The sequence below is a fragment of the Schistocerca americana genome, chromosome 1 (assembly GCF_021461395.2).
Source record: "Schistocerca americana isolate TAMUIC-IGC-003095 chromosome 1, iqSchAmer2.1, whole genome shotgun sequence".
Classification (NCBI taxonomy): Eukaryota; Metazoa; Arthropoda; class Insecta; order Orthoptera; family Acrididae; genus Schistocerca; species Schistocerca americana.
The window spans coordinates 648,296,635-648,310,215 of record NC_060119.1 but is presented as its reverse complement, the minus strand read 5'-3'; the positions used below and the strand labels follow the sequence as shown (position 1 = coordinate 648,310,215).

General features: G+C 39.2%; 1 protein-coding gene across 1 annotated transcript in view; it reads left to right on the top strand.

Annotated features, from left to right (window-relative positions):
* The window catches only part of LOC124608073 (flavin reductase (NADPH)), a 76,234-nt gene that overhangs the window by 28,982 nt on the left and 33,671 nt on the right, over positions 1-13,581 (top strand). Inside the window, exon 3 of the mRNA XM_047139957.1 lies at positions 1,440-1,529. Coding sequence (XP_046995913.1) covers positions 1,440-1,529 — 90 coding nt within the window. The remainder of the gene's footprint in view (positions 1-1,439; positions 1,530-13,581) is intronic.

The window sequence follows — 13,581 nt, the reverse complement described above, 5'->3', positions numbered from 1 at the left end:
ATTGAAACAAAAGTTTACAATATGTGGATTTGTGTGCGCTCAATGCCTCACCTACAAGGCAAGTGGTTACATTTACTTCTTTAAGTGCTTTTATTCCATTTAGGACTTCTGGTATAGTATCTATATCTAGTTATCTGCAATTATCATATGTGGATAGTCTGATAGTGAAGGCACAGTTGTTGATTATTACATGCTAAAACATGTCTACGTTAGGTAAGTGGTGTTAATAAAACATTTTGTGTAAATGGGGATTATGAAGATAAGATTAGAATAATTACTGCATGCACATATGCACTCAATCAATCACTCCATATGTAAATGGAATAGGAAGAAGCCCTAATAACTGGTACAATGGGACATACCCTCTGCCTTTCACCTCATGGTGGTTTGCAGAGTATAGATGTAGATGTACGAGGGTTGCCCAGAAAGTAAAACACCACATTTTTTTCTCAGCTGAAAACAATGCTACAAATGTGAAATGTTCATATGTATTATTTGAAGTATCCTGAATGAGCATCCCAAGTTTCCATCACTTCTGACAGATAGTGTAGCTGCAGAACAGTTACAGAATGGTGTCTGTAGGTGATGTACATTACAAGCAATGTGCCGGCATTGAATTTCTCACTCCACTGAAAGAAACTGTGAGGAATATTTACAAACGCTTGTGCAAAGTCTTTGGAGCGTCTGCTGTTGACAGAAGTACAGCTAGTTACTGGGCACGGAGGGTGAGGTCATCAGAAGGTGGTCCGGAAGAGCTCCACGATTTACAGTGGTCGGGGAGACCATCAGTGGCTATCACACCTGGTATGTTGCAGCTAGCTGATGTTGTCATTTGTGAGGATGGATGCATTATGACTCGGCAGTTGGCACTGCATCTGTCAATCAGCAAAGGATTCACACAGTGAAGCACTGGCTCCGCCACCAGGACAAGGATCGGTAACAACAGGGCGTACACATCCTTGTTTTGTACTGGAGGAAGGCCATAGAACAGGATGGAGATTACATGGATAAATACGTTGTGTAGATAAAACACCATTCTTTTGTGTGTGTAATTGTCATTATGTTCAATAAAGAATTGTAGAAGAAATAAAAATCTGGTGCATTACTTTCTGGGCAACTCTCATAGATCTCTCTCCATTTGGTCACAGTAAGAATCTGTTATTGCAATGTATTCGTATAAATGCTTTGGGGCCATTTTTACGTGGGCTGTGGTAGTTCTCTTCAAGTCACTCACACACACATATATATTTTTTAATTTGTATGGTCTGGATTACTTAGGAAATAATAACAGGGTCTTAGCAAATAATGTACTTGACTTGTATAGATTGCATTCACAGGTCTCTAGTAGCTGCTATATTTTCACTGAATTTCAGATTGGTCTCATGTTTTCAGATAAGAAGCTGAAGTTATAAATTAGTTATTATCCGTTTGTTTAACAGAACCAACTACTGTCTTATCTGATGGGATGAAGAACATTGTTGCAGCAATGAAGCAGCAAGGCATCCAGCTTGTCTCTGTCTGCATTTCAGGTACGGTTTTTGGGAAAATTGATATACTATAACTAGCATAAAATATTCTTGCTTCACCGCGCAGAGTGCTCACACGGTTAAAGCCGCCATGTCACTGACTGCGCGGCCATTCCCGTCGGAGGTTCGAGTCCTCCCCTGGTCATGGGTGTGTATGTTCTTCTTAGCATAAGTTAGTTTAAGTAGTGTGTAAGTCTAGGGACCAATGACCTCTGCTGTTTGGTTCCTTAGAAATTCACACACACACACACACACACACACACACACACACACACACACACACACACACTTCTTGCTTCCATTGTTAAAAATAATGCAAGTTTGCTGTCTCTCCACTGCTTAATGGCATTCCATGTGTAATAAAAAGACAGCTACCTGCTCAAACTGCCAAAAATAATGAGAGAAATTTTCAGTTTAGCAAAGTCCATGATCTAATCACAGTTTGATTGTAAAAGCCTTGATTTGGGGTTGTATAGTGAATGTTGTTGTTATTGTTGTTGTTGTGGTCTTCAGTCCTGAGACTGGTTTGATGCAGCTCTCCATGCTACTCTATCCTGTGCAAGCTTCTTCATCTCCCAGTACCTACTGCAACCTACATCCTTCTGAATCTGCTTAGTGTATTCATCTCTTGGTCTCCCTCTACGATTTTTACCCTCCACGCTGCCCTCCAATACTAAATTGGTGATCCCTTGATGCCTCAGAACATGTCCTACCAACCGATCCTTTCTTCTGGTCAAGCTGTGCCACAAACTTCTCTTCTCCCCAATCCTATTCAATACTTCCTCATTAGTTATGTGATCTACCCATCAAATCTTCAGCATTCTTCTGTAGCACCACATTTCGAAAGCTTCTATTCTCTTCTTGTCCAATCTATTTATCGTCCATGTTTCACTTCCATACATGGCTACACTCCATACAAATACTTTCAGAAATGACTTCCTGACACTTAAATCTATACTCGGTGTTAACAAATTTCTCTTCTTAAGAAACGCTTTCCTTGCCATTGCCAGTCTACATTTTATATCCTCTCTACTTCGACCATCATCAGTTATTTTGCTCCCCAAATAGCAAAACTCCTTTACTACTTTAAGTGTCTCATTTCCTAATCTAATTCCCTCAGCATCACCCGACTTAATTTGACTACATTCCATTACCTCGTTTTGCTTTTGTTGATGTTCATCTTATATCCTCCTTTCAAGACGGTATCCATTCCGTTCAACTGCTCTTCCAAGTCCTTTGCTGTCTCTGACAGAATTACAATGTCATCGGCGAACCTCAAAGTTTTTATTTCTTCTCCATGGATTTTAATACCTACTCCGAATTTTTCTTTTGTTTCCTTCACTGCTTGCTCAATATAGAGATTGAATAACATCGGGGAGAGGCTACAACCCTGTCTCACTCCCTTCCCAACCACTGCTTCCCTTTCATGTCCCTCGACTCTTATAACTGCCATCTGGTTTCTGTACAAATTGTAAATTGCTTTTCACTCTCTGTATTTTACCCTTGCGACTTTCAGAATTTGAAAGAGAGTATTCCAGTCAACATTGTCAAAAGCTTTCTCTAAGTCTACAAATGCTAGAAACGTAGGTTTGCCTTTCCTTAATCTTTCTTCTAAGATAAGTCGTAAGGTCAGTATTGCCTCACGTGTTCCACTATTTCTACGGAATCCAAACTCCTCTTCCCCGAGGTCGGCTTCTACCAGTTTTTCCATTTGTCTGTAAAGAATTCGTGTTAGTATTTTGCAGCTGTGGCTTATTAAACTGACTGTTCGGTAATTTTCACATCTGTCAACACCTGCTTTCTTTGGGATTGGAATTATTATATTCTTCTTGAAGTCTGAGAGTATTTCGCCTGTTTCATACATCTTGCTCACCAGATGGTAGAGTTTTGTCAGGACTGGCTCTCCCAAGGGCGTCAGTAGTTCCAATGGAATGTTGTCTACTCCGGGGGCCTTGTTTCGACTCAGGTCTTTCAGTGCTCTGTCAAACTCTTCACGCAGTATCGTATCTCCCATTTCATCTTCATCTACATCCTCTTCCATTTCCATAATATTGCCCTCAAGTACATCGCCCTTGTATAGACCCTCTATATACTCCTTCCACCTTTCTGCTTTCCCTTCTTTGCTTAGAACTGGGTTTCCATCTGAACTCTTGATGTTCATACAAGTGGTTCTCTTATCTCCAAAGATCTCTTTAATTTTCCTGTAGGTAGTATCTATCTTACCTCTAGTGAGATAAGCCTCTACATCCTTACATTTGTCCTGTAGCCATCCCTGCTTAGCCATTTTGCACTTCCTGTCAATCTCATTTTTGAGACGTTTGTATTCCTTTTTGCTTGCTTCATTTACTGCATTTTTATATTTTCTCCTTTCATCAATTAAATTCAATATTTCTTCTGTTACCCAAGGATTTCTACTAGCCCTTGTCTTTTTACCTACTTGATCCTCTGCTGCCTCCACTACTTCATCCCTCAAAGCTACCCATTCTTCTTCTACTGTATTTCTTTCCCCCATTCCTGTCAATTGTTCCCTTATGCTCTCCCTGAAACTCTGTACAACCTCTGGTTCTTTCAGTTTGTCCAGGTCCCATCTCCTTAAGTTCTCACCTTTTTGCAGTTTCTTCAGTTTTAATCTACTGTTCATAACCAATAGATTGTGGTCAGAGTCCACATCTGCCCCTGGAAATGTCTTACAATTTAAAACCTGGTTCCTAAATCTCTGTCTTACCATTATATAATCTATCTGATACCTTTTAGTATCTCCAGGGTTCTTCCATGTATACAACCTTCTTTCATGATTCTTAAACCAAGTGTTAGCTATGATTAAGTTATGCTCTGTGCAAAATTCTACCAGGCGGCTTCCTATTTCATTTCTCTCCCTCAATCCATATTCACCCACTACGTTTCCTTCTCTCCCTTTTCCTACTATCGAATTCCAGTCACCCATGACTATTAAATTTTCGTCACCCTTCACTATCTGAATAATTTCTTTTATCTCATCATACATTTCTTCAATTTGTTCGTCATCTGCAGAGCTAGTTGGCATATAAACTTGTACTACTGTAGTAGGTGTGGGCTTCGTATCTATCTTGGCCTCAATAATGCGTTCACTATGCTGTTTGTAGTAGCTTACCCGCATTCCTATTTTCCTATTCATTATTAAACCTACTCCTGCATTACCCCTATTTGATTTTGTGTTTATAACCCTGTAGTCACCTGACCAGAAGTCTTGTTCCTCCTGCCACCGAACTTCACTAATTCCCACTATATCGAACTTTAACCTATCCATTTCCCTTTTTACATTTTCTAACCTACCTGCCCCATTAAGTGATCTGACATTCCACGCTCCGATCCGTAGAACGCCAGTTTTCTTTCTCCTGATAACGACATCCTCTTGAGTAGTCCCCGCCCGGAGATCCGAATGGGGGACTATTTTACCTCCGGAATATTTTACCCAAGAGGACGCCATCATCATTTAATCATACAGTAAAGCTGCATGCCCTCGGGAAAAATTACGGCCGTAGTTTCCCCTTGCTTTCAGCCTTTCGCAATACCAGCTCAGCAAGGCCGTTTTGGTTATTGTTACAAGGCCAGATCAGTCAATCATCCAGACTGTTCCCCTTGCAACTACTGAAAAGGCTGCTGCCCCTCTTCAGGTACCACATGTTTGTCTGGCCTCTCAACAGATACCCCTCCGTTGTGGTTGCACCTACGGTACAGCTATCTGTATCGCTGAGGCACGCAAGCCTCCCCACCAACGGCAAGGTCCATGGTTCATGGGGGGAGGGTATAGTGAATATCCAAATAAATGATGAAATGTACACTGCTCAAATAAAATTTATATGTATAGTGAATATCCAAATAAATTTTATTTGAGCAGTGTACATGTCATCATGCAGAAGGAAAAACGTTATTTTTAGATTACTATATTTTTGAAAAAGTTTTGAAACTTAATTGCAGCACATTGCAATATTAAAGTAAAAACATTTACATACAGCATTCACAATCTGTAAATTCATCAGTGTGACAGTTTGGAGGTGTCTGGGGAGAACAACAGATATATATAATCTGTTGTATACAGTACAAGTTAGTAGACAATTCAAAAGTGCTGCATGTTGTATGTGTGCAAAGATTACACTTTGTATTTTTGAAACAGTTATGGAAGTAACTGTAAGTTAGGCAAATAATTGTATTACGGGGAATCCTAGTGGAAATGCAGTTGTCCTTTTATATCCAGCAGTTTGAGTATTTTTAAAAGTAAAGTATGTTTATATGAAGCAGAGTTATTGAATTTTCTTTGACAAAAACACTTAGATGTTCACCGTGTTATTGAGTGTTCACCAGGACATGGGTATGAATTCAAGCCCGATCAGTCTTCGGACAGTGTAATTATCATCATAATACGTTAAAGAGTCTAGCATACCACATTATAGTTTGTGATCATTGCAGTGACACTTGCAAGTTAATAGCATGCATATGCTATTGCTGGAATTTGTTGGAAAGTAAATCATCTTTCAGTAAACTTGACACATTGTTGGTATTGCCAAAATACTTATACTCCTGTCAGAATTTGTGCTTCATTGATGTCTTTTTGTTTTAGTTTATGACCATGAACAACTGTGGCAGTTTGCTCCAAATGGTTACTTGCTACAAAGTTGAGGGTGAATTTTTGTTACTTGGGTATGTCATAGACTATGAAACATGATTCACAATTTCAGCTTGAAACAAAAAGGAGTTCTACAGAGTGCCTATATTTGCCTTGTAAGAAAGAGCCATAGTCAGGACACACTGTTGCTATGGTCATGACTAAAGTCAGTGTAAAGCTTTGTAGGAAAATAGAAAAGCCCCAGTTGTGGGATGATGTGCTATATGAAATGAGGAAAACAATGCTATGAATTCTGCATTATAAAAATCTTGTGTACAAGATCATGTAATGCAACATACATTCTAGGACATAATCAGGACACTTTACAGGATTAACGAATTTTCCTTGACACAGACATCCTATATCCAAACAAATTTTGACAATAAATATAGAATTGTCAGCAAACTTGAATTCTTTTTCTCTTTCTCTCCATTACAAGTCAAGTGAAAACGTGTATACCAGAGCGATTTACAGGCACTAAAGCTCTGTTGGTTAGCTAGACATTTCGTCCCAGTCAATCACAAATTTTCATGTGTCACTGAACATGTATACAGCTGATGTATAATCATATTTGCAATTTGTGAATATATTTCTTCAGTTTAATACACCTGTAGATTGTTGTCAGTGTCTGGTCCTTCTAACACGCATGCATGTCTGGATGACATTGTATTGTACTATTCTGACACTGTGAAATACAGACATTTGCAATTTCGTTTTACATGCCCAGCGAGGCAAACATGATGAGAAAAACATTGCCCCTCCCCGTGCAGGAATCATATGAAAGGTGTGTGAGCACAGAATATGGACACTTTGACATATGGAAGTTTGGGTTGGTATCTGAGGCACATGCACAGATAGTCAAAGTGGTTAAGATATCCACTCGTGTTGTAACACTACCGCCCTGCTCGGACGTAGGTTAGCTCTATAAAGCCTGTACTGTAATAAGTTCACGGGCTTCACCTTATAAACAAGGATTTTTAGTACATTAGTTGACCGCGTGTACCTAATCGAAGCAAAATCGGACTTATCTTCAGTCAATAACTACAGTGACGCATCAAGCAAATGTACAGTATAATCATTCTTTCGCATGGACAAGAAGTACACACAGTAGATGCTACCTATAACTAACAATTCGGTCGCCAGCCTACTTAGGCAATTAGTGAGTTTTTTCCTTGTACAAGTGGGTGCATGTACAAACATAGTAACACGTAGTAACGATACGGTATATGGCAAAGTTTGGAATCCGAAAAATCCACTGAACTAAAGTTTGCTCTTTTTGTACTAATTTGGACGAACTACATTTACACAACACCACACAGTAATGATTACTACTAACTACATTTTTGTATGTTGAGCAGACTGACATCGGGCATAGATTACCCTATAATTAGCAGTTTTGAAAGCACATATACAATGTTACTATTAAAGATGGAAAAACACTAATACACTTAGGTATAATATAGAATTTAGCTTTACTGGTCAAATCTGAGCAGTACACATCAAGGTTTTAACGAATTGATAAGAGAAAAAAAAAAGGGGGGGGGGGCCTGAAACTGTTATAGTGGTTATACTGAAACTGTTAAGTACTGAAGGCAAATTAACACACAAAATTTATCAATCTCTGGATAACTACTGTTTTGTCTTACTTATGAATAATTTAACTGTCATTATTTCTGTTTCAAATTAATTAAATAACATCGCTAACTCAATTCAAAAAAAAAACTCTTTTGGTCTTTACCAATATTTGCAACAACATACAGAACTATAGATTCCTTTATGGCATAGATTACTCTGCTGATAATTTTCATCAACACAAACATTAAACTTTCTATTTAGGATACTCGGATTGCACAATACGAGGTAAGGATCCTGTCTAGGTCAGTGATCAGGATAAGTCATGGCTAAAGCAATTCTGGTAAAAGTCACGTTATTATTGAACCATTAGAAACAGTTTCGACACTGGTCCACACAGATACACTTCTAAAGATGAAATAAATGTTTGACCTGTGCAAGTCGGTGCGGCGGATGGCGGGCAGCGAGATAGCGGGCAGCACGGCACACATACAAGCACGGCTAAGGCTCACACAACATCGGCACTTTCCATCTTCTTAGCGTCGTAATTTTTCCAATTTTGTGCCTCAGAATATAGCCATGCCAAGTAGTCGTCGGAATCGGTTCATCCGAGGCTCAATGGAATCCACTTTTCCTGGGTAGCCTCCTCGGTACAGTACGTGTACTTCCGACTGTTGCTCGCCTCCGACTGTGTTACTGAGCCCGTTGTGCAGAACCGCGCTAGTGTGCGTTTTCCCGCCTCGCCTGCCTCCACCTTTTCCCGCTCCCCTACAGGTAGGGTATTCACCACAGGTTTTCTACTACACATATCCTAACGCATTACCTACGTATGGACCAAGTGTATAAATTACAATTTTCACATCTTACAATAGTTTTAACACTAAATACACTTCCCTTTGATTACCACATTATTTGAAATCTAACAGAAATAATAATATTCGTTTCAAAAGTTGCACACAGTTTCTTTAACATGACACGAAAAGAATCGAAAAAGAAGTTCAACACATTGCTATTATTAATTTATCTAAATTCATAAAGAAAAAAATTTATTATACGTATAATTGTCGTTACACATGCCCCTGTTTCCAGAAAATTTTCTTAAGTCCAAATTTTATGGGAACACTAAATCTTACAATTATACAGTGGTTCTGAATTTTTACTTAATTGTCCAAAAAGATTTACACTACATATTTCCTTTTGCTCACTGTATATAGGTTTACACTTTTTTAATACTTCTAGAATAATTACTTGTCATTTACTCAAGTGCCTTTTGCACAGTCCAACTTCCCATCATAACCTCACTAAAATAGCAATTTACTCATTTTTTCTGAATTTCTCAAAGAAATAATTTAAAATTCTGGAATACAAACATTTAACTACAAAAACAATTGCATATTTTGTATACACTATAAAATAATTTATCGCTGCATGCTTTGAATAGCAGTCCATTTTCTTACTTACTAAACAAAACACACACACATATATTCAGAAAATTAACTACACATATTTGCTGCCTATTATGCGGATTTGGGCAGTCCTTTTCACTTCATATGGTGACATCTCCTGGATCACATTTACAATTTTCCATCGATTATTTATCTGCCCTCATTGGTATTTGGCAGTCCTTCATATTATGGTTCATACACTGCCCATTTTCATTTTGACAGTCCCATCTTTTATCTGACTGATAGCATTTATCCTTTCTTTTCAGTCCTTTTCTCCATACATTTTTACAGTTACAGTACAATTGGTAATCTGAAACTCACATAACTACATTAGCACACTTTCAAGGGTATACAGACATTTACAAAGATTAGATACATTTAGAATAATTTGGGTTCAGCATAAGATACAGCACATTTACTCGTTCCTAGGTACATACAATTTTAGATCCACAATATTTCTTACGCCTAAAGGTCTTTTGGATTTTGGGTAGATCAGGTAGTAAGCATTGTCGTGTGGAATATTCTGTATTACATATGGTCCATTATAAATATACTTAAATTTTGAAATTTCATGGTTTAGTTCACTAGACTTTTCGTGGGTTTTTAACAGAACATAATCTGCAATTTTAAATTTTGAAACTTTTAAATTTTTATTGTGTCTTTTAGATCTAGAGTCAGCTTTTTGCTTTGCCCTTTTTATCACCAATTCTTTCTTTTGATCCAATCCCAAACTTGTACAAGGTGGAAACTCTAGTTTTTCTTCAATTAAACTTTTACTACTTCTGCCTAACAAAATTTCTTCCGGTGGAATTCCTGTAGTTTCATGATGTAATGTGTTCATGACATTCTCAAAATCCAATATAAATCTGCCCCAGGCTCTAATTCATGCCCCTTCCTACTTTTTCCGCAACGCACCTTGGTTGACAGTGACATCACCCCAAGATACGTTCCTGATCTGTGAACCATTTATATCTGGCGGCTTTTTCGGTTTCTGGAGTTCAAAGTCCTTGCTTACTTGAACTCGTTGCAAAATAAACACTGAGTCGTCCGGTGGTTCTTTCTTTCTTTGTTCGGTCTCAACGTCTGGATTTTGCTTTGAAGTTTCTTCCTCATTAGGTACAATGCCACAATTAACTGCATCCCTATTATTTTCACTGATTTTCTCATACCCTCTTTCAGTAAAAGTATATTCATTTTCCTTTACACCTGAAAATTCATCTTCACTAGAGTCATCACTACTCTCTTCCTCAACATCAGATCCACTTAAATACGCTACTTTTGCACAATAGGGAGCGTTAGTACATTCATTTTCGTCTGTATTTGTGTATCTTTCATCATCCGAACTATCGTCGGAATCCGACCATTCCGGATCGCTTTCAGGTTCTAACATAAACGCTTTTCTGAGACAGGCACTAAGTTCTTCCTCTGTATTGTCGTCAGGCTTGGATTTTAATTCAATCTCCTCTTTTGGCAAAATGGCCTCATCCTCAGCTTTATTCACATCCACTGTGACTTCATATTTGGTGTAATCCTCGTGGACTTTAATTACTTTCAGGTAATCATCTACCCCTTCTCCACGGTGCCTCTCGGTAGCAGCTTGTACTATTGGCGGACTGTTAGCAGAAGTTATTTCTTCATCAATGCGGAGGATTTCATCCTCCAAATCCTTCCTATCATTAACCTTCATCCTATTGGCAGCACGCGTACTTTGCGCGGCGCTATTTATTCTCCCCTCTTCAAATTTGGGCCACGTCACTTTATGGACGTCCCTACTATCTCTCTTTCCACCAACTAATTTCTTCGCCTCATACTCCTTCTTAAAATCCTCCCACTCACATTTCTTTAGGCCCTTGTACAGATCATCGATCTGCACACGCCAATCAGTTACTTCTGCTAGTTCATCCTCGCCTTTTATCTCATTGCAAACACTGCTAACCGCACCTCTCTGTGTATTTACAGTTTCAATTATTGTTTCCTTTGCCACGGAATTATCACTCGTAAAATTTTCTTTAGCTCTGACGGCTATGTTCGTATCTACTGCTGCCGTATTGCTAGCGGCTTCTTTCCGAACAGATGTTCGGCTAGGCTGGGCCGTTGCCCTCTGATGCTCCACTCGCCTGTTAACATGTAGCGCTCTGTGCGGCAGCGATGATTCATTCTCGCTCGCACCTGACGCTGGTTTCGCCACAACACGTCGCCGCGTTCCACGCTCGTCCCTAGCCTGTCTTATTACATTACGGTCGGTCCGGTATCTTTTCTTGAATCGGGGCCGGTATATATTGTCCGCTTCCGTTTGGCCCGCAACGTTCGCGGAAATTAGTTTCCCGCGTCGTTATTATTTTGCGCGGTATACCCTCTACCGCGACCTGGATTATTTCCTCTACCTCTTCCTCTGCCTCTTCCTCTCTGTATTACATTGACGCGAAATCCATCGCCGTCATTTCGTTCGTCATTGTGTCGGTTATTACGGTTACCAAAACTTTGATAATTGGCACGACTTTCGCGCCAATGATCTTCGTCTTCGACTCTTTCGAGAAATGCTTGGAAGCTGCGATGATTGCTTCCTACATACCTTTTTGAATCCTCCGGAAGCTTTTTATATAGCTCCCAGATAATTTCCGAATCTGATCTTCTACCTCTTAGGTGTGTCAATTTCCGGTACCAATACTCACAGAAATCTTTCAAAGAATTTCTGCCCCGGTTATCATGCTGTTTGGCGATGATAAACTCGCGCCATAAATGGTCCTGCTTTTGTTCAGACCAATATTCTTCCGTAAATCTTTGCCTGAATTCTTCGAAAGTCATTCGTTCGGTATTTAAATTTATTCCCCAGCGCTTAGCGTCACCTGCTAAGGCGCTAATTACTACGTTTATCTTTTCCTGATCAGACAAGTGCTCAGGAAATACTCTCTCGCAATTTTTGATAAAATCTAACGGATGCCACCCGTTATGTTTCTTGGCCGGATCGAAGCGTTCCTCGCCTTCTAACAGCTTCGTAATTGGTGTGCCATTACAGACAACACCAGGCCTATCTTTAATTTTGCTCTCCAGATCGAAAATTTTGCCCTGAATTTTCGTAGTATTTTGTTCACAATTGTGAACACATCCGGTTACTTTTTTACTTAAATCACTTTCAGTGTCTGAAACTACCTTTTTCAATTGCGATATCCCGTGTTGACATTCGTTTACGATCTCAGTTTTAAGACCGAAAACTTTTTCGTCTACCTTAGTTTCAACCAAAGGTTCTACTTTCTCTTGGATGTTGAGAATTTCAACATCAAATCTACTATTAATGTTTCCAATTTCCTCCTGCATAGTATCCATATTTTTGTTAATGGTATCAATTTCAAATTTCAGAGTATTTACCACAGAACTTAAATTACCCACTTTTTGTTCTACCTGTTCTATCTGTTTACTAATTTTAATTCCCTGTCCTTCCACCTGTGCTTTAATTTGATCCACCTGTGTTTTGAGTTGCTCGTTAACGTGTGTTTTGAGCTGTTCATTCTGCGTTTTGAGCTGCTGATCAACATGTGTTTTAAGCTGATTAACCTGATTGCCGACTTGATTTTGAAGTTGCTCATTCTGTCCTGCAATTTGTTTGGTTAATTGTTCAAATAAGTCGTTCATACTTAAAATTTTTATACTGTTTTGTTCTACAGGATCGATGTGTTCCGATTCTACTTCAGAAGTTTCTTTCGGTTCTTTCTTTATCTGTGGTGAATCAAATATGTCAGTGGATTCGTTCACATACCCACTATCATCTACAAAGTCACCCTCTGCTTCCTGTTTTGTCCCTTGTTGTGTTCGAGGCGATCTCAACCTTTCAATCTGTTCATTGACATGTTCGTGGTATTGTATGTACGCCAACTGTCTTTCGCTAACGCCATCTGTTATCTGGCCGCGTAAACTCCGGCTACTGCCAGCCGCATTCTCCATTTCACTTGGCGCATCTACCCTGCCTACGTTCCTGTCCATATTGAATGCCAACTATACCACACTATTATACTTGACTCACACTGCAGTTTATTTTGCTAAACTTTATTGCAATTCGTGCCACTGAACATCCACTGTTCGGTATTTACATTAATTTGTAACCGACAACAGATGGATGTCCTGTCACCGGGAAGCCACTTGTAACACTACCGCCCTGCTCGGACGTAGGTTAGCTCTATAAAGCCTGTACTGTAATAAGTTCACGGGCTTCACCTTATAAACAAGGATTTTTAGTACATTAGTTGACCGCGTGTACCTAATCGAAGCAAAATCGGACTTATCTTCAGTCAATAACTACAGTGACGCATCAAGCAAATGTACAGTATAATCATTCTTTCGCATGGACAAGAAGTACACACAGTAGATGCTACCTATAACTAACAATTCGGTCGCCAGCCTA